The sequence below is a fragment of the Sapajus apella genome, unplaced genomic scaffold (genome assembly GCF_009761245.1).
Source record: "Sapajus apella isolate SASKATOON/1434 unplaced genomic scaffold, GSC_monkey_1.0 scaffold38, whole genome shotgun sequence".
Lineage (NCBI taxonomy): Eukaryota > Metazoa > Chordata > Mammalia > Primates > Cebidae > Sapajus > Sapajus apella.
In genome coordinates, this window is record NW_022436978.1 from 5,156,414 (window position 1) to 5,178,977 (window position 22,564).

Consider the following 22,564-nt stretch of genomic DNA (forward strand, 5'->3'; position numbering starts at 1 on the left):
CTTGCCCTATGATCTGCAGATTACCTTGAATATCAGGACCCCTTCTCAGATATTCACCTGATACCATGCCATAGGATTTGTGTTTATCAGAAATTATTTGAAGTCAAATGCTCATTCTCAGCCCAGGTTTTTCCATCTGATAAAGAAGAAATGCATACAAATACCACCTCTCTCAGCAATGCTAGAGGGAACTATACCAGACGTTAGCAAACATTTCTTGCAAAGGGCTACATAGTAAATATTTTAGGCTCTTCAGGCCATACATTTCTGTTTCAAGTACTCAACCCTATCACTGTAATGTGAATGCAGCTATAGACAATACATAATGAATGAACATGACTGTATTTCAGTAAAACTTCCTTTACAGACACTGAAATTTGAATTTCCCATAATTATCATGTGTTACAAAATCATCTTCTTTTGATTTCCTTCAGCCACTAAAAAATTCAACCATTCTTATTTCACAGACCATACACAAAAAGACTGGTGGTAGGTCAGATTTTGGTCTATGGGCCATAGTCTGCCTGAACTAATCAGCAAATAAGATTAGTATGTCCTATTATTACACAACTTTTGTGTCCTTATAAAATGCTTTTTTAAAAAAGAGACAAGGTCTCATTCTGTCACCCAAGACTTAGTAGTGTGATCACAGCCCAATGAAGCCTTCAACTCCTGGGCTCAAGCAATCCTCCTGCCTCGGCCTCCTGAATAGCTGCAACTACAGGCATGTAACACTACACCTGGCTAAATTTATATTTTTAGAGATGGGGGTCTTACTATGTTGCCCAGGCTGGCCTCAAACTCCTACCTTCATGCAATCCTCCTGCCACAGCCTTCCAAGTAGCAGGGATTATAGATGTGAGCCACCACACCTGAAATGTCTTTAGAGCCTTTAGGGAATAAGGTGAGACAAGGAAAAGTCTTGAATCCCAACAGGGAAGAGAAGGCTTTATCAGAGTTCAGAAGTCCAAAGAGAGTTCAAGATGAAAAGGTAGCTAAGAAAGAGGAATCAAAAAGGGAAGGTCACGGGCTATGCAAATGAATGTTAGTATAAAAATACTGAGAACGAATAAGGATAGGAACATGAAACAGAGGACTCAGGGTAGGGAAAGAATGGAGATATAATTGGGAGGCATGAAATTAGGAAAGAATCTCTTAATTAAGTGCAAAACAACAAAAAATATCAAGTAACTCTGTATAAAATATTATGCTATAAATGAGAAAAGTATGATATTATTCCTGTTGTCAGCCTGTAACTTACTTGGAAAATATAATATACATAAAACTGTTAAAGAATATTGAATTTGGAGAACACATATCTAACCCATCACCCAAAATAACTTCACTCATGAATCATAATGTCACCAAGCCTTTTCCAAAGACTAACCAATGAAATCAGCAATATAAGGATTGTACATCACCGACTATGATTTATCCAAGGAATGGAGGGTGGGATTCAACACACCAAAAATCAATCAATGTAATGTGTACCATATTAATAGAATACAGGAAAGAACCAGATTTAACAGTCACAGAATATCATTTCACAAACTCCAACACTCTTCCATGACAAATACTCAACAAATTAGCAACTTGATAAAGAGCATTTCCAAGAAATCATAGTTAACATCATACTTAATGGTAAAAGATTGAATGCTTTCCCCCTAAGATCAAGAGTAAGACAAGAACGTCCACTCTTGCAACTTGTATCCAACATTGTGCCAAAGGTTCTAGCCAGAGTAATTAGGCAAGAGAAAAGGTAAAAGGCATTCAGATTAGAAAGAAAAAGGTAAAACTATCTCTATTTGCAGATGACATAATTTTGTATGTAGAAAATACAAAAGAAATTCATCAAAATTCAAAACTGTTGTGCTTCAAAGGACAATATTAGGAAAGTAAAAAGACAATTCACAAAATGGGATGAAATGTTTGTAAGCCATTATCCGATATGGATTTAGTAACCAAATGTCAGAACTTTTAAAACACAAAAATAAAAGGAAAAATAACCAAGTTTAAAACATGCAGAGTTTGAATAGACATTTCTCCAAAGAGAATACATAAATGGCCAATAAGCACATAAAAAGATGCTCAATACCATTAGCTACTGGAGAAATGTAAATAAAAACTACAATGAGACAGCACTTCACATCACCAGGATGGCTACAGCGAAAAAGGTAGACAACATTAAGCGTCAGTGAGGATGTGAGGAATTAGGAACCCTCATACATTGCTGGAAGGAATGTAAATTGGTATAGCCACTTCAGAAAAAGTTTTGGCATTCCTCGAAATGTTATACAAAAAGTTACCATATGACCCAACTAGTATATATCTAGAGTATGTACCCATGAGAAAACACATATGCATTATAACTTGTATACTACTGTACTGATACATGTTACAAAACGGATTAACCTTGAAAACATTATGTTAAGTGAAAGCCAGTGGCAAATCTATAGAAACGAAAAGTAGAAAGTTAGTTTCCTAAAACCAAGAGTTGGGAGATGGGTATGGTGAATGATTTCTAACAGTAGAGGTTTCTAAAGATCTAAAAGTAGACTGCGGAATGCTTGCAAAACTCTGTGAATATTCTAAATCCCACTTAATTGAATACTTTAAATGGATGAATTGCATGAATTGTGATTTGTATCTCCACAAAGCTGTTTAAAAAAGGACATGAGAGCCTGCTTTGTACATCAAAATGAATTATTTTAATGAATGAAAAACATTAAATCTACAGAAACTAGTCTACAGAAAAAGAAAATGTGCATTTGACATCATTTAAGGTGCCTCTTACATCAACTCCTGACTTGGAAAACTGGTATTTAAATGTCAAGAATTAAGCCTTTCTCCTGTCTTCCCAGCATCGATGATTTTGAAGAATTTTTGATTTTATTACACATAACATTGCTTTAGCTAAGTAAGTATATCTTCTCAGTTCCGAGTGTCCTAGAGGGGAGGAAAATCATAACAACTATAAGCTACCTTAAAATATTTCAGTATAAAAACTTTAAAATTTTTACATATTAATTCTGATGAAAAATAATTTTTTCTACTCGTTCTATTGGTCAGTGGACAAGATAATACTGCACCAAGTTTATCAATTTTCCAAAACTAGAGAAACTGGAAAAAAAGTGATCACAAATGAGCAAGGGATAAAAGCATCCCAGTGTGTGAAATACTGAAGCAGGGTGTTGTGTACTGCAGTTTAAAGGGATAAGAAGCAATGAGTAACACACCAGTCAGAAAGAATGTGATTGATGATCCCAATGTACTCCATGATGCTGGGCACAGAGAACACACACCTTTCCTTTCAATGAAATGAAGGCAAAGGAAGAGATGAAGCTGGGGAGGATCCCTCTTGCTTAACTCACCTATAAAGCCTGCTCTCCAGTCCCTCCTGCTCAGGACTCCCTGTGGTTGGGTGAAACAGGGCTCTTTCCCTTGCTCCAAATGAGAGACCAAAGCTGGTTTGGAAGTGGGTGGCACTGCTTGAAGGGAGGAAAACATAACATAATAATGAGCATAGTCACAGGGGTCAAACTCAAGCCCATGGCTCCAAGACAAGCAAGGGAGGTGAGGAGGATAATTCCTGGGTGGGTTATACGAGAGGTACCCTAAAGAGGCACAGGGAGGGATCCTGGAAAGAAGAGTCAGGAAAGTTCTTCCAAGGAAGCCTGAAATACACTGGAAGACAGATTTCTATTTAAAGGGAAACAAAATTTTTACCTTCTTTGTCAGAGAATGGAAATCTCCCACTGTGGGAAAAAGACAAATGGCTCTAGGAGTAACTCCCAGAGGGAGACAAAGTGGCTGGGTTCTACCTCTCAAGATAATTTGGAGGTTCAATACTAGGCTAAGAGTATCAAGATATACCTCAAGCCCTACTGTACTCAGAATCACCTCTAAGGCAGGTAGGGAAGGAGGGTAGTTTTTATGATAGAAAAAGAAAGAAAGCCCTTTGCAGGTCAATAAACATCAAGGCTTTCCATACCTGGCAACCTCTGAAATCGCTATTTGGGGTCAGCTTATAATTATAAAAGAGCCCTTCAACCTGAGGGCCCAGGCAGAAACCAGCAGCAGAGAGGCCTTACCTACAAAGGCCACAGCCTCATAGTTCTCCAGCATCACATCCCTGTACAAGGCCCTCTGGTCAGGCACCATGATGGCCCATTCCTTCTTAGTGAAGTACACAGCCACGTCATCAAAAGCCACTGATTCCTGAAACGACAAGTTCCTAGTTTCCCAGACCTCAGTACTTTGGTGCTGGTCAAAACTGTCTATGAGAGACCTGAGAAGGGCACCTATGATGATACATATTCAGTACTGGGTCCTTCACATGCCTGCAGAGATTTTGTGTGAAATTTAGGTGTGGAGGAAGATGCAGAATTAAAGGTTGCCAGAGTTCAGCATACTTTCCCAGTAACTATAATTACACCTCTGCTATGAGCTTCTAAACATGTGACCTCCACACAGACACTGAACCAGCTGAACAGGAGCCAGGAGTGGGCCTGAGCATGAAAGTATGCATGTGGGGCCAGGTGCAGTGGCTCATGTCTGTCATCCCATCACTTTGGGAAACCAAGGCAGGCAGATCACCTGAGGTCAAGAGTTCAAGACCAACCTGACCAACATGGAGAAACCCTATCTCTACTAAAAATACAAAAATTGGCCAGGCATGGTGGCACATGCCTTTAATCTCAGCTACTGGGGAGGCTGAGGCAGGAGAATTGCTTAAACCCAGGAGGTGGAGGTTGCAGTGAGCTGAGGTCGCACCATTGCACCCCAGCCTGGGCAACAAGAGTGAGACTGTCTCAAAAAAAGAAAAAAAAGAAGTGCACATGTGGAAGGAGAACTGATGCCTGAACATAGCTGACATCTTAGCTCTAAGTCCCTCCCCAATTTGTATATATCCCAGTAATCATTTGGGTTACTCATATTACTCCATTTCCCAATTCTACTTTCATTCTAATCCTTCTTTCGTTTTGTTTTTGTTTTGAGATGGAATTTTGCACTTGTTGCCCAGGTTGGAGTGCAGTGGCATGATCTTGGCTCACTGCAACCTCCACCTCCCAGGTTCAAGTGATTCTCCTGCCTCCTGAGTAACTGGGATTACAGGCATGCACCACCACGCCTGGCTAATTTTGTATTTATAGTAGAGACGGCATTTCTCCATGTTCGTCAGGCTGGTCTCTAACTCCTGACCCAAGGTGATCCACCCACCTTGGCCTCCCAAAGTGCTGGTATTAGGCGTGAGCCACTGTGCCCGGCCTCACTCTAATCCTTTCTTGCCTGTCTCTTTGCCCACTATCCCAAGCACAAAGCTTCTCCAATCTGTCAGTGAATTCCCACCCACAGCCCACCTTCAAGCAGAAGTAGTGAGGTTAGAGGGGCATAGGAAAATACTGCTTACTTGGGAAAGACTAGGGTCTAGACCAACTTGGTGCATAAGGCTCAAGAAAGGCCTAAAAAGGTGGCTATTGGAAGTTTTTAAGCCCTAGAGTTGAGCTCTGTATTTCAGAAATGGAGATCTAGTGGAAATCGTTTTAACATGGAATATGAGATTAACGGAACCTATGAGCCAGGTGCCAAAGAATGTTTTATCAATTATCTTTTTGATGTATTTTTAATTACCTTGAAGAAAAGCCCTCCATGTTATATTGTGTTGCAAAATTCCACGTAACTCACCAATAGTGAGTGTCATGGAATACTAGTTCAGACAGAAAATTCAACTAATAGAACTGAATAGGATTTTAAAAACAGACACAGACACATATGTTCTCCAAATGTATGACAAAGTAACTAGAGCAATTCAGTGGGTAAAAGACAGATTTTTCAATATATAATCCTGAGTCAACTGGATACATGTATGGGAGGAAAAAGAAGTTTGACCCATGCCTCACACCTTTAATTTGAGATGAATCACACATCTAAGTAGAAAGTCAAAACAATAAATTTTCTAGAAGAAAGCATAGAAGAATATCTTTGTGATATTTGAGTAAGAAAAGATTTCTTATGCAAAACAAACTGATACAGTGTCTTCATTAAAAATCTGTTTGTTAAAAGATACCATTAGGAGAGTGAAAATGCAAGCCACTGACTGGGAGAAGTTATTTAATGTTACATATATTTGACAAAGGACTTATAAGAAACTATACAATGTGGGAGAAAAAAGGTACAGTGTAATAAAAAATACGAAAAAATATCTGAACAGGGAGTTCACGTAAGAGGATATGCCAATAAACTTATGAAATGGTGCTCAGCATCACTGCTTACTGGAGAAGAGGAAATTTTTAAAATCCCAACGAGATACTGCAAACAAATGACAATAAGTGTTGGTAAAGATGTGGAGCAACTGTATACTGCTGGTAGAAATGTAAATTGGAAGAATCATTTCAGAAAATTGTTGGGCAGCATCTACTAAAACTAACCAAATGTGTACCCTATGAGCTATCAATTTTACTCACAGAGATATACCCAAGAGAAATGAAGGTCTGTGTCCACAAAAAGACAAGAATGTTCACTGCATTCTTATTCATGGTAGCCCAAAATGAGAACAACCAAAAGTCCACCTACAGTAGAATGAATAAATAAAATATGCTATTATCACAAAATAAAAAACTACTCAAGTGAAAAAGAACAAATCCTTGCTGTGTGCAACGTCGGTGAACTTCACAGACATAATGTTGGGCAAAAGAAGACAGATACAAAAGAATGCATGTTGAATGATTCCACTTATATGAAGTTCAAAAACAAACAGAACTTTCCCATGGTGATAGAGGTCAGAATAGTGGTTAACTTTGGGATGAGCTGTGGATTGCTTGGGAAGCAGTATGAAGGGGCCTTCTGGGGTGCTAATAATGTTCTATGTCTTTATATGAGTGAGGTCATACAAGTGTACATAGTTCTAAAAAGTGAGCTATACTGTTAAGAATTGTGTTGTGTAAGTTAAACCTCAATGAGAAATGTGCATATATATAGTGTATATATACATATACGCATATATAAAAGTATTTCATATATTTATGTAAATGTGTATATATAGACATCTTTATGTATGTATCTAATAAACATATATGTATATACATACAGAGATATGTACAGAGACAGAAAAAAAACAGCTCACCTGGGGCCTGGCTGTTGAGGACACAGTTGTCATCGTCTGACCTCTTTTATTCCTTTCTTGGGTAAAGGTAAAAGACTCAGGTGCTGAAGGTAAAGAAAAAAACATTAATGACAATAACTCTATTGACCCTGAGTCCTACATACAACCTCTGACCCATCCTGTTTTGAAGACTAGATAAATTACTGTTCCTTAGTTACTGCTTATTACCAGGGACAACTCTAGTCTCACAAAGGCGAGATAGCAGGATTACAGAGAAATGCAAAAAGGAGGTAGAATCATCCAAGGAATGAGTGATGAAAAAGTGGACTGAGAAGACTATCATTTCAGCTAATCCAGAGAAGATATCATAGGATAGAAAACAGAAAAGGAAACTAGGGTAGACAGTAAACAGAATGTTATAGGCGGAAAAGAAAGTTGGAATTCTGAACAGTTAAGATCCCTGAAATCCCTACAGTACAGATAGGAATGAATTATATAGAAGAAATCCATTAAACACTGTAAGACCTCAGCGTGCTCTTCCTCCTCTGCTACTTAATATTAGAACAAGAGAGTTTCTACAACTGAAGTAATAAAAGTTGAACAGACCTTGAAAATAGTTGATTAGGAATATTTGATGTCTCCCTACAACTATTTTTCCCCTAAATACAAGATATTCAGTTTTATAAAGGTGTTGGGAGTGGGTGATGAGAAAGAAAACACTACCATATTAAAAGAATCCAGCAACTTCATAATGGTCCCAAATACTCCAAGTTCCTAATATTATAGTATAAGGAAACAAAACTTTCATTTCTAAACTGGTTCCAACTCTTATTCTGGGTCATTTAATTAGTTCATCATTAGGAAGTAAGTCTTTTGCCTTTCAAGAGTGAATCATGGATATTTATGCATTAAAAACAGCACCTGAAATACAAAGAGCTGCCATCAGTTGAATCAAAGATATTTCAAAAGCATATAAACAAACACATAAAAGTGCACATACTCATAGACCTTAAGAACAACTTCCATTCCAACTCCATATCTGCAGTTTGCCTTAAGTCTTAGGGTACTGCAACAGCATCAGACAAAAGACTATGCAGCCAGTGCACTGCCCCTCTCTCTCCAATGACTCTTCTTAGTGAATCCAGAAAGTCATTCAGGAAGGTAGAGGAAGTTGAAGGTGTCAGAGAAACAGCTGTCAGGAGAGGCTAGAAACTGCATCTTAGAAGTTACAGGGAGTCCAGGAAGGAGAAATATGTATGAAAGTAAAGAGAAGTACCTTAAAAGAAAACACAATGTAAACCTACACAAGTAATGCTGCTAAATTCATGGATGGTTTCTCTCCAAGGGTAACAAAAGCAGTGATTCATACTGAGCAAATAGGTAACCCTTGTAGTTGTAGAGTCTAATTCTCATGACACTGTCATTGTATCAGCAATAAATGTCCCTTACAATGAATACTTAATACGATTAGCATATCAAACAAAAGGACTTAAGCAAAAAGGTCTGATTTGTATAGCTGACAATCTGTGAAAGGGAAATCATCTGGGAATAGAACTACAACAGAGGTCACCCTGCAAAACACAAAGAACCTTCCCTATGGAAGTGTTTTCCTATAGGGAAAACTATAGGAGTTGAAGCCTCAACAACAAGCTATGCTGGAAAACAAATCACACTCCCAACACAATTGACTAATGGCAGTGACATCAAATGTTAACCTATGAACCTTGACGATTATGACAGTGGAGTAAAAATTAAGAGAATGTAATGAGAAGAATATAATGAACAACGTGAAGAGGTAAAGAAATCTTTCCACATCTCCAATACTGTACATAGGAAACTATGTTAAATACTGGACACATATTAGGTGCATGATTGATAGATTACTCCTATTAGATTTAACATTCATATGAACCTATCCAAATCGCAGGGCTCCGTATTTTCCAAAATGGGACATCCTGGGGACAGGTAGGGAATACATTTAAGTATTCTCAAAATTTTGGTTGCTCTCCAACGGTAACAAGTTTCAAGACCGGTGTACACTATGCCAGGCGAAGATAACTGATCACCAACCGATTTTCTGGGACCAACTGAAAATGGGGAAATCGTACACTGGCCGAGCGGTAGGGTTGGGGTTTCCGCATCCGGGGCAAAGACGAGGTGGGTGGAACGACCGAGGGGTGTGTTCTGTTGCTAGAATGTCCTGGAGCGTGGACAGTTAAACTTTTTGAGGGTTTCGAAGTTAACACCCGAATGTGTATCAGTATCCGATTCTGAGTGAGCCGCGGACTGCCCCGAGTACAGGGAAACGAGGGGGTAAGGGCCTGAGGACAGCGTTCCGGGCCTACCAGCGCCCCTTCTCGACGCTACCAAGCCGAGCCCCGGGATCGACAAGAGGACCCCAGTACGAGCAGTAGCCGTGCCCGCCTCCCTCGGGCCGTTTCCCGTCCTTCTCAGACCCGCTCACCGTGGGTTCCCGGCGGCCTCTGCAGCTTTTCAGCAAGCAGAGACTGTGTTTGCTACTTGTCGAGCCTCACAAACCAAATCTCGCGCGACAAAAAAAAAGAAGGCGGTGCCGGAAGTGCGTCATCACACTGACTGGCCAACCGATACACTCTCTGGATTTCTCTCTAGGACTCTTGGAGGACTATCTTGGTGCTTCCCTCCTAGTTCCCGTGATAAAAGGGCATGCTGGCGAGACAGGCGCTTGGTGTTCCTCCAGAGCCGGGTTCTGAGTCGAGGCACCTTGCACCTGACTTTGCATCATCGTGCCAGCCATGATACTGGCTTGCAGTGCCTTTATTACTGTGCTACGATAACTTCAACTACACGTTTTATCCAGAATATGCAAGAAAATGTGAATGGCTTTACGTCACGTAAATTTAGCATTTGGATTGTTATAGCATAATCAATGGACACAGTATACAATCAGGACTTCTCTCGAATTGCTGTAATGATTGCACTCCTAGAATGTGATGTCTTTCAGTGTTGCTGACGCCCCTCAGTTCCATACATCACCACTAGCAGAGGATTAGCAATGGACCATGGGCAAAGTGAGAGCAGTCAATTCACCCAAGAAATATTCATTCCCTGTCCAGCAGAGCTTAACACTGTCCCAGGAAATCATAGCATCACTGTATCGATCAGAGGTAAAAATAAATACATAAATAAATAATAACTATCATGATGAAAAACCTGTTGAAAGCCCTTAGAGGAAATAGGTGTGGCCACCCCAGAGAACTTCCTGACATGTTGTGCCGGAGCCTGTGGAGGGGGTAGAGTACCTACCTTGATGCTAACAGTGAAGAGTGTGAAGAATAAAGGACATTTGCTCCCACCTCCATTGTCCGTGGGTGTTGTAGATCACATGCAACATCACTGTAGGAAGATAAATGAACAAAGGCTGACACAGGGTCCCGTGCATGCAGCTCACATCCAAGGGTTGGCAGTAGACCCATAACAGCCCAGAGTCCTGAATTCACCCTGTGCCTAGCATAAGTGAAAGCTATTCTGGTAGCTCAGTCTCTTTTCTTTATTTTTCAGTGTTTTTAAAAGTGTGATTCCTTTTGAAAAATCAAGAAATTCACCTTCTCATGATGTAGAAAACTGAAAAGAGCATGGCCCCACCATTACAACAACAAAAAACAGCCAGATAATCTAAAATTTCCTCTTGTCTACATCAGAAAGCTAAGATCTGGGGGCAAATTTATCTAAAATCTAATATAAGATAAGCACTTGTTTACATAGGACAGATGATATTGGATGCCATGTAAGCTGTTAAGAAGAAATCAGCTAAAATGTTTAGTGAGTTGCTGAGGTCCAAGTGTTGGTTAGCCTGAGAATATAGACTATAGAACTCTTGTGAACCACAGACACAAGAATAATTTCCACCCACTTGCATATTCTTCAAATGGACATCATCAAATCTGTGCACACATACATACATACGATCAAAGGTAAGGCAAGAAGAATCTTATAAAAACCTCCCCCCTAAAAAAGACATGAATCCCCATCCAGGTCCTTCTCCCCTATTTCCCCTACAAAACAAAAGCCCTAAGCCTCTGAGAATGAAGAAGCAAATCCTGTCACCCTTAGGGACTGGTTAAGATCCGATGGAACTGAGAGGAAGAAAGAGAACAAAGGTCTCTATTCATGAGGTAGGAGTAGAATTACATCCTGGGTCCAGACCGTGGAAGTCTTCTACAGCCGTGGATAGGGCAACATCACTTAATAGACCCCACCCTTAAGTCTCAGAGACATGGTGCCTACCTGAGATTAAAACTGAATCACAACAGAAAATGCCATCTCTCCTACCATCATCAAAATAGCAAATACTGAGTTACTAAGAACAGCAATCTACTGCTAAAAGAGAGATAAGAACATGGAGAAAGACCCTCTCTGAGGCACAGGATTAAAGGGAAGGCCTAAAGGTGAGGGTGGTACAAACATTGAGAAAATCTCCGTTAAAACTCAACGTAATACTGGAAGAATTCAAAGCCTATGGATAACCACAGCAACAAAAACATCTAAATACAGTTTAACTCCTGATTAGATCAACTCAGCCCTCCACAATAAAGATCTACCAAAAGAAAAAGTATGCCCATTTTTGCCTTAGTCTCCATTATACTACACAAGATTTTGAACATTTGACAAAAAAAAAAAAAATATACAAGGCATACAAAAAAGGCCAAAAAAAATCAAAAGATAAAATAGTAAACAACAGATGTTGAAATATGAAAAAGCATTAAAATAACTAAAATTAATATGGCAAGGGCTTAGTGGAAAAAACAGTCAAATAGGTAGTTTCAGCAAAGAAAATGAATATATGAAAAAGAATCAAATGAAAATTTTAGAAATTAAAAACATGGCTCTGGAGATGACAAACACCCACAAGGGACTCATCAGTGGATTCAATTCAACCAAGAAAAAAATTAGTGAACTTGAAAACTGTTCAGTAGAAATTACCCAAGCTGAAACACAAACAAAAATATTACACACACACACACACACACACACACGCAGAGAGAGAGAAAGAGAATTGAGTATCTGAGAGCTGTGAGACAATATCAAATGGTCTAACCTACATGTAACTGGAATCCCAGAAGAAAAGTATATGTATTTGTGGTATGTATGTGTATGTATATATATGGGTATATACTATATGTACATATATGTGTATATAAATATATATACATACATGAATATTTGAATGCAGCCAGAGGAAAAAAGACACATTACATACAGAAAAACACAAATAAGAATTACAACCAATTTTGCATCAGAAACCACACCAGCCAGAGATAATATAGTAACATCTTTAGAGTGCTGATGGTAGGTCGGAGGAAGGTCAGGGACTTGTCAACCCAGAATTATATTCGGCAAAAATATCTTCCAATAATGCAGGAGAAATAAAGACTTTTTCAGATAAACAAAACAAAATTCATTGCCACCAGATCTGTACCACAAGAATTGTCAATGGGTATTCTTCAGGCAGATTGACTATGATACCAGACAAAAACTTGGATGTACACAAAGAAACTAAGACCTCTAGAAATGTCAAGAAATGAAAGTAAATATAAAATTAACTTTTTTTCTTATTTTAAAAACTACTCTAAAAAATAAGTCACTGTGTAAAGCACAAATAATATCAAGGTACCATGTTAATAGCATATATAAAAATAAAACATGACAAAAAATAGCACAAATGTTGGGAGGGAAGGTTTGGCAGTTTGTGTTGTAAAACCCATACACTACATGAGAAGTGACATAATATTATTTGAAAATAAATTCTAATTGTAGATGTATATTGTAAGCTCTAAGAATATGCATTAAAATTTTAGTAGAAATAATAAATTAATTATGGGGCTAACATGAAATCACAAAAAATCCTTAATTCGAAAGAAGATTTAAAAGAGAGAGAAAAAAAAAAACAAAGAACAGATAGAATAAATACAAACACAAATGATAGATTTTAATCCAGTCACATCAATAATTATATTAAAAATAAGTGCTCTAAATGCACTAATTAAAAGACAGAGGCCAGTTGCAGTGGCTCACGCCTGTAATCCCAACACTTTGGGAGGCTGAGGCTGGCAGATCATTAGGTCAGGACTTCAAGACCAGCCTGACCAACATGGTGAAACTCCATCTCTACTAAAAATACAAAAATCAGCTAATCATAGTGGCACATTCCTGTAATCCCAGTTACTTGGGAGGCTGAGGCAAGAGAATTGGTTGAACCAGGACCCTGGAGGCGGAGGTCAAAATGAGCTGAGATCGTGCCACTGCACTCCAGCCTGGGCTACAGAGCAAGACTCCATCTCAAAAAAACAAACAAACAACAACAAAAGACAGAGAATGTAAGATCTGATTTTTTTAAAAAAGCAAGAATCAACTGCATGCTGCAAACAAGAAACATGCTTTAAATATAAACACATACAAAAAATATATATATATAAAAGAAAACTATATATATATATATATAAACACATAGAAAAATGTTAAGTAAAAAGATGGATAAGCTTGTAGGTAACCTATAATTATCCTATTCAACCTAGTTGTTTCTACTGAATGCAGGTCTAAAACTTGGGTAGAATGTACAGAGTAGGCATTTGACTCTGAAAGGTAAATAGGAGCAGGGTGTTTGAGGAGGAACCAAAGTTAAAGTACCACAAGATTGACAGTGAGTTTACAGTTTTTTCTTCTCATATTCCCTAGCCTGAACTATACATAGCCCAAATTCTGGAAGTGTGCATCATCAGAGACAGAAGTAAGGGAGAAGCCCTCTAGTTCTATAATAGCTCAAGGAGTGGAAAGTAGTCATCTGATGCTCTGGAAGAGAATGGAAATCCTCTGATTTCTTTTCTTTGTACTTTTATGCCCCAGTCCCAAGTAATCTGTGCTGGGGTTAGAAGCAAGAGTAATGGGTGTTGTACAAAACCTAAAACTCAGAGAGAGTAAGCGTCTTCCTCTCTGACCAGAGGAGCTGTGATCTCAAGAGGGTGAGAGAAACTCAAGCTGCATTTTTTGTTTCTCCATCCTCTCACTGCTTAGTGTGATCGTAACGGAGTAGCATACAGTTTCAATTGCAAAAGGTTTATAGCAGAGATGGCAAGATAAAGCCTCAGCTTTCTACCTGGAATATCAGAAAAGAGGGCATGGGCCAGGCGCAGTGGCTCACACCTGTAATCCCAGCACTTTTGGAAGCTGAGGCAGGCAGATTACTTGAGGCCAGGAGTTTGAGACCAGCCTGGCCAACATAGCAAAACCCCATCTCTACCAAAAATACAAAAATTAGTTGGGTATAATGGTGGGTGCCTATAATCCCAGGACTCGGAGCCCTGAGGCATGAGAATCGCTTGAACCTAGGAGGAGGAGGTTGTAGTGAACCGAGATCGCCCCACTGCACTCCAGCCTGGGCAACAGAGTGAAACTCTTTCAAAAAAAGAAAGAAAAGAGGAGCACAAATAGACAAGAAACTGCTAGCAAAAGAGAAGGTGGAAGTCAGTAAAACAATCAGTGAAAGTTATTTATAAACACCTGGGTTTACTCCTGAGCTGCACATGCGTGGACCTGACCCCCAACAGCATAGACAGAACTGAATATGGACCACATCACCCCCAAGCCCCAGAATGGTCACTTGGTAGCCTGCATAGGGGACAGACATGGATAGTTTTACAAAAATTTTTGAAAAATGAACTGATTTTAGGATAAAAAAATCAAAGAAAAATGGCCACATTTTGTGCCCTGAACCCAACAGGGTTGAATTACTGCTTTAAAAAAAAAAAATAGCACTGTACTCAAAATTTAAACATGCTTCAGGGTCTCATAACACAGCATTCAAAATGCTTAGGATACAATAAAAGACTACCCAATACAAAAACATACCCAGAAAAAATATTGTTTCATTGAAAAAAACAATCAACAGATGCCAATGTTGAGATGACACAAATGTTAGAATTATCTTACAAAGATGCCAATGTTAAGATGACACAGATGTTAGAATTATCTTACAAAGATGACAAAATTACGATGACACAGATGTTAGAATTATCTTACAAAGACTTTGAAGCAGCTATTACAAACATATTCAAACAAGTAAGGGTGGGCACTCTTGAAATTAATGCAAAGACAGAAAACCCCACCAAACAAATAGAAAACAAAAGAAAAACCAAATAAAAATTTTAGAGCAAAAAACATAATAAACAAGAAACTCACTGTATGGGGTCAATGACAGAATGGAGAGGACAGAGAAAAGAAACAGTGAACTTGCAGATAGATTCATAGAAATTATCTAATCTGAAAAACAGAGGAAAAAATGAAAAAATGCAAAGTGCCTTGGGCATCTACGAGGACAACATCAAAAGGTCTAACATTCTTGTCATCAGAATCTCAGAAGGGGAAGAGAAAGAGTGTGATGTAGAATGAATAGCTGCAGAAACAAAGGCTGAAAACTTTCCAAATTTGGTGGAAAAACATAAACCTAAAGACTCAAGCTTAGCAAACTCCAAATAGGATAAACACAAACCCAGGCCTAAATACAATATAATCAAATGAAAAAATTAAAAAATATTTAAAAGCTGAGCACAATGGCTCATGCCTGTAATGCCAGTACTTTGGGAGGCCAAGGTGGGGGGATTGCTGAAGTCCAGGTGTTTGAGACCAGCCTGTGCAGCATAGCAAGATCCTGTCTCTACAGAAAAATTCTAAAAATTAGCTGGGAGTAGTGGCACATTCCTGTATCCCCAGCCGTTCAGGAGGCTGAGGTGGGAGGATTGCCATGGTGGCACGACTGCACTCCAGCCTGGCTGTCTCAAAAAAAAGAAAAAACGTGAGAGCAGTCAGAAAAAAACAATGCATTATTTATAGGGGAACAGTGATTCACATCACTCTAATTTAAATGGAACAGTATCGTTTTTTAGTTTTTGAGACAGGGTCTCACTCTGTCACCCAGGCTAGAGTTCAGTGGCACGATCTTGGCTCACTGCAAACTCCACCTCTCAAGTTGAAGTAATACTCCCACCTCAGCCTACCAGGACTACAGATGTGCACCACCATGCCTTACTAACTTTTGTATTTTTTGTATTTTTTTGTAAAGACAGGGTTTCACCATCTTGGCTGGGCTGGTCTTGAACTCCTGGCCTCAAATGATCCACCCTCCTTGGCCTCCCAAAGTGTTGGGATTACAGGAGTGAGCCATCATGCCTGGCCATAAATGGAACAATATTTTTAAAGTGCTAAAAGAAAAGAATTGTCCAACCCAAAATTCTATGCTCAGTGAAAATATCCTTCAGTCAGAAAAAAAAAAATGAATTATGTATAGGGGAACAATGATTCATATCACTCTAATTTAAAATGGAGCAATATTTTTAAAGTGCTAAAAGAAAATAATTGTCAACCCAAATTTCTGTGTTAACTGAAAATATCTAAGGGCCAGGAGCAGTGGCTCATACCTGTAATCCCAGCACTTTGGGAGGCCAAGGCCAGCAGATCCCATGAGGTCAGGAGTTCAAGACCAGCCCAGCCAACATGGCAAAACCCCATCTCTACTAAAAACACAAAAATTAGCCAGGCCTGGTGGCGTGTGCCTGTAACCCCAGCTACTTGGGAGGCTGAGGCAGGAAAATCCCTTGAGCCCAGGAGATGGAGTTTGCAGTGAGCCGAGATCATACCACTGCACTCCAGCCTGGGTGACAGAGCAAGATTCTGTCCAAAACAAAGAAAGAAAGAGAGAGAGAGAGAGAGAGAGAGAGAGAGAGAGAGAGAGAGAGAGAGAGAAAGAAAGAAAAGAAAAGAAAAGAAAAGAAAGAGAGATAGAGAGAAAGAAAGAAAGAGAAAGAAAGAAAGGAATGAAGGAAGGAAGAAAGAAGAAAGAAAGAAAGAAAGAGAGAGAGAGAGAGAGAAAGGAAGGAAGGAAGGAAGGAAGGAAGGAAGAGAAAGAAAGAAAAAGGGAAAGAAAGGGAGAGAGAGAGGGAGGGAGGGAGGGAGTGAGGGAGGGAGGGAGGGAGGAGAGGGGAAGGGAGGGGAAAGGAAGGAAAGAAGGGAAGAAGGAAGGAGAGAAAGAAAGAGAGAGAGAAAGAGCAAAGATCCTTCTGAGTATTTTTCAATGTTTTACTTTTTCAGGGTGGTCTTACTCTGACAAACCTCTAAAAATAGCAAACCAATCCCAGCACTCACAACTCCTTTCCTTCAAGCATATATGATTTATTCATTTTGCTTATTGTCTTTTTCTCCTGACAGTATGAACTCTCAGTCAACTCACTGCTCTGTCCTCAGCATCTGGCACTTAATAGGCACTTGGGAAGTACTGTGTCACAATAGACACCTGTAAGATACAGAAACATAGTGTAGGGTGACCACACATATAGTAGTGTGTAGACTATGTATTGTGGTCACCCCACTGACACAGCATGGTCTCTCACTCAAAATTTGGTTTGGATGTCTACATTTAAGACATCATTCTCACAGCAAGCAGGTAGAAAAAGATTTGCTACTCCCATAATGAGTACTGGCAGGCTTCCAAACCGCTCTGAATGGCTTGAGACAGCAGGGGAAAGGCTCTGGTTTCGGGTTCTATGGTGTTTGGAAGGTGGAGCTGAAGTGAGGGTTTCTCCACATGGGGGAGGTGAGGAAATCAGCACGAGGTTTTTTTATCAGCTTGCCCAGATATGAAGCAAATGGATAAGGAGGAGTGATGGTGCTTGAAAGCTGTCAGCAATCAAACATCAAAAATGGTGACAGACTCCTTTCACTATGTAATATGCAGTGTGGTCTTAGCATTTGCTGGTTATCTGGCTGCTGGGACAGACACGTAAGTGTCTATTAAACTCACATACACTCACCAACTATCATTGTATCTACTCACCCTAGTGCAAGGAAGCCTGAAGGCTATGGCAAAATCCGAGGCTAGAACATTTGAAGGCTCATTACACACTTCCAAAAATAAATGGGATCATCTCTCTCCATATGCCATTTGTCTATATACACTGCCAAAGTGAAAACCAAACCTTATCACCTCCTTGCTCAATCACCCCCAGTGCCTCCAGTCCCTCACCCGAGGATTCAGGGCTCCACAGTATGCCCCAACTCATCTCCAACCTGGCCTCCCTGACCTCCCTGCCCTCACATTTCACTGTAGCCACACTTAAATTTCATCTGTGCCATAAACATGTTCCTGCCTGTGCCTGTTCTTTCTGCAACGCCTGCCTGCCCTTCCTTTCTCTCTATACATATCCCCATTGCAAAATGTTCAGATGTCATTTTCTCTGTGAGTCTTTACCAAGACCTAAAACTAAATAACTTCCTTCCCCTAAATAAACCTATTAAAAACTCAATCTACCCATTCCACTTACAGAAGTTCTTTTTACAGTTCCAGGTATTACAGACATTTGGTGCCTCTAAGAAAAGACTTTAAGTAGTCTCTCAAAATGTGTTTCCCTTGTTGACAGAGATAAAACAACAAGAAGAAAATCCTTGTATTTAACTGATCAGATGAATGTCCAGAATAAAGGGATTTCCCAGATGCTTTTGCATCTAGACATGGCCACAAAATGTGAAACTGATGAGCATGTGAATCAGGACTCAGCAATGGTGAGCTATCTTGGGCCACACACCTCTGTTCAATCTGCCATTGGCTTTCCTCCACACTTACAGCAGAATCCAAAGTAATTAACATGGCCTACTGGGTCCTGTATGAACTGACACCTGGCTCTGTCATTGATGTCATTTTCTCCTATAATAGTTTCCTGGGGCTGCTATAACAAAATACTGGAGGCTGGGTGGCTTAAACAACAGAAATTTATTTTCTCACAGTTCTGGAGACTGGAAGTCCAAGATCAAGGTGCTGGTAGAGTGGGTTTCCCCTGAGCCCTCTCTCCTTGGCTTGCAGATGGCTGCCCTCTTGATGTCTCTTCATATGGCCATCTCTCTGTGTATGTGCACCCCTGGTGTCTCTTCTCTGTGTGTCCTAATTCCTGCTTCTTATTTTATTTTTCTTTTTTGGAGACAGATTCTCATTCTGTTGCCCAGGCTGGAGTGCAGTGGTGCTATCTTGGCTCACTGCAACCTCCAACTCCTGGGCTCAAGAAATTCTGCCTCAGCCTCCCCAGTAGCTAGGGTTACAGGTGCCCACCACCATGCCTGACTAATTTTTGTATTTTTAGCAGATGTGGGGTTTCACCATGTTGGCCAGGCTAGTCTCAAACTCCTGACCTCAAGTTGTCCACTCACCTTGGCTTCCCAAAGTGCTGGGATTACAGATGTGAGCTACCCTGCCTGGCCCTAATCCTCTCTTAGAAGGACAACCGTCAGATTGGATTAGGGCACACTCTAATGGCCTCATTTTAATTTAATTACCCTTTAAAGGCCCTGTGTCCAAATACAGTCACATTCTGTGGCATCAGGGGTTTGGGCTTCAACATATGAATTTTTGGAGGACGCAATTCAGTCCGCCTCCCATACCGTGAACCCATTCCACTCCTAGGCATTGCTATCTCAATGTCTCTCTCTCTACTTGGACACTGCAGGCATGCTCCTTCCTGCCTCAGGGCCTTTCTATTTGCTATTCCCTCTACCTAGAATGCTATGCTCCCACTCATCAGCACATCTTGCTCCCTATCTTACTCTAGTCTCTGGTTCAAATGTTCCCTCATCAGAATTTGTCTTTGACCGCTTGATCTATCCCTCTCTATTCCCTTCCCCTGTTTTGCTGTCCTTCAAAGCACTTACTATTACTTGGACAATTTTTACATGGTGGGGTTCTCCCTGTGTTAAAAGTACACCTGGGATTTGTTTTAATTGGTTATAGTAATTGACAGACAACAAAACAACTGCCTTGGAAAGAAGAATTTACTACATACAGCTCTCAAGGGGAGGGGCATTCCACACCATGCGGAGCTACATGGGGAAGCACCAGGTCAGGAGGCAGAGAAGTGAAGCAAAAGCACAGGAAAAGCCTTTATTATATACTGGCAGGAAGCTGTTAGATGGGAATGTCCTCTTTTGGGAAGGAAGTGAGATACAGATATGGGGGTCTGTGGTTAGAAGTTTTTAATATTCACACCCCTGTGAAAGCCTTACTGCAGGAGACATAAACAACTTTGGCCTTTAGTTTGACCCTGTGATCAATGAATGCCAAATTATCAATTATATAATCAATAAATGTTGGTTAGAACCTCTCACATTTTATTGCTTTGCCAATATATTCAAATATTGGTTTAATAAGGGAACAGATTCCCATATAACTGGGAGGGACTTAACATGTGGGAACCTACCCTGCTCCAGGTAGTGTCGAATTGAGTCAAATTGTAGGACACCTAGTTGGGTTTTGCTGGAAAACTGATTGTTGGTGGAATGAAACTCATACATTTTGGTGATCAGAGGTGAATTGTTGTATTAATTGGTATGAGACTAGGAAAAACATTGGTTTTTCCTGTCTCTCACAGAATAAAAGTTTCCAAGAGAAGCATCAGAAAAGTAGAAGGTTGAGAACAACAAACCACAAGCCCTAGGCTCCAAACTAGGGTCAAGTGCAAAAGAAGGGTATAATTGTGAAATGGCCCTCCTCTCCACTTCTGCAGCTCCAGTGATGCCGTTCCTACTCCTTGTCACGCTGGAATGGTTGAGGATGAATATGATCCTCTGGAAATGGAGTGAGTCCCTGGTAAGGCAAAGTGGCTGTCTCAGATTCTGCTTATTGGAGAAATTTCCCTTTTCTTGGTTCTCCAAGCTCATATCTTAAAGGAACATGAGGAAGGAGACTCATTGAGAGAGTTGAAGAGGACGCTGTTCTGACTTAACAGACCATTTCCTTTTGGCATGATATTGGGGACCTGGAACTCTTAGTTGACTGCATTAAACAGAATGCTTTTACTTATAAGGGAAAAATATAAATTATAGGTATAACCATAAAGCAAATTTATTGGTTCATTTAACAAAAATCTCTACAGGTAGTTCAGCTTTCAATGTGGTTTGATCCAATAGTTCATGTTGGCGTTAGTGCTGGCGGTGCTACAGCTCCATTTCTCTGCAATTCTTTTGACTCTGTTTCCTTCTTGCCCTCATAGTGACAAGAAAGTTAGCTACCTCTTGCTTCTGGAGCCATATGTAGGAGGCTCCACATATAGTTATGCAGTTTTTCCAGGAAGAACATAGGGGCAGAAATCCAAACTGTTCTGTTTGGCAAGCTGTGGTGCAAGCTGTCTGCACCCATAAGTAGGGTCAACTTTGCTTAGTACAGAGACTCCAAGCTTGAACTTATGGGGCTGCACCTGCCCGGAGGAGTGCTTAGTACAGAGACTCCAAACTTGAACTTATGGGGCTGCACCTGCCCGGAGGAGTGCTTAGTTCTCATTACTTCCACCCAGATCCAGCACCTTTTTCAGTCCGGACTGTACTTTAATTTATTTTTCCACAGGGAAGTTTTCTTTCTAATTTGAACAAAGGCAGTATATAAGCTAGTAATGGCCATGGCTACATGCTATTCAATTTAAATCCAGGGCAAAGAGATGGAATTTCTCCCTTAAACTATTTTTTAAAGTCCTGAGCTTCACTCTGGAGAAACCCTGGTCACGTGCCCATCCCTAACCAATAAATGTAGCAAAAGAAATGGGACTATCTGAATTGATTTAAGTCAATCAGGGCTTAAATCTGGTACCTATCCTATAGGTACCTATAGACCCTATACCAGGGCCTATCCTGATAGCTGGTAGTGTAGTTAAACCCACTTTATATGGCTTTGTAATGTGGGTACCTGTTAAAAAGAATAAAAGTAAGACTGAATGCTGGAGGAGCAACCATCAAATCCACTACATCACCTAGTATCGATTGCAGGGAAATGAAAAGCATCTGTTAGCTACTGAGCAGGACCAGAGATTTTGTTAAGTTTTTTTTTTAATGTGGCCTTCCTGATTTTGTAGTTTTGGTCTTTAAGCAATAGGATTAGGGGTTTGCCCCTATCCTCCTACGTCTCAATTACATAACTTCTGTTTCAGCAGTGGCTTCAGAGAAGTTTGAAAAATTAAACTGGTGAGAAAATGCAGAGTCTCATACCTCCAGACGCTGCCTCAGTTACCGGTGTTTTAGGACAAGAGCAGTATTGCATCAGTAAGGCAGAGGGTGAACAGCAATGGCTGTTTAGGAGAAATTGTATTGATTTTCTATTCCCATTTATGTGGCTCCTCTTTAATATCTTCTAGTGCTTTTACTTACTTTGACTAGGAGAGAAAATTAACTTTGCCAGTAGGCAGAGTGACTGACTTTACAAATGATTTGATCACCCGCTATAGACAAAGTGTTTCTCTTAATAAATTTGTGTTCCATCCCCTGGTGTTCCACTATGCTGAAATGTATTCATCCTTTGTCACAGATTTTTGCTTGTTTGCTTGTTTTTTCTAGATCCAATCCTAAACTCAGAGGTAGCAGGTTTTTAAAGGCTCCAAGAAATGACTAACACACTTCCAGATGTTG

General features: G+C 40.0%; 1 protein-coding gene across 1 annotated transcript in view; it reads right to left on the reverse strand.

Moving 5' to 3' along the window:
- Window positions 1-2,685: 2,685 nt before the first annotated feature.
- The window catches only part of KRBOX1 (KRAB box domain containing 1), a gene marked incomplete at its 5' end in the record, with an annotated part of 52,908 nt that continues 33,029 nt past the window's right edge, over window positions 2,686-22,564 (reverse strand). The window contains 4 exons of the mRNA XM_032298580.1: window positions 2,686-2,946; window positions 3,372-3,488; window positions 4,092-4,218; window positions 7,124-7,206. Coding sequence (XP_032154471.1) covers window positions 2,837-2,946; window positions 3,372-3,488; window positions 4,092-4,218; window positions 7,124-7,206 — 437 coding nt within the window. The remainder of the gene's footprint in view (window positions 2,947-3,371; window positions 3,489-4,091; window positions 4,219-7,123; window positions 7,207-22,564) is intronic.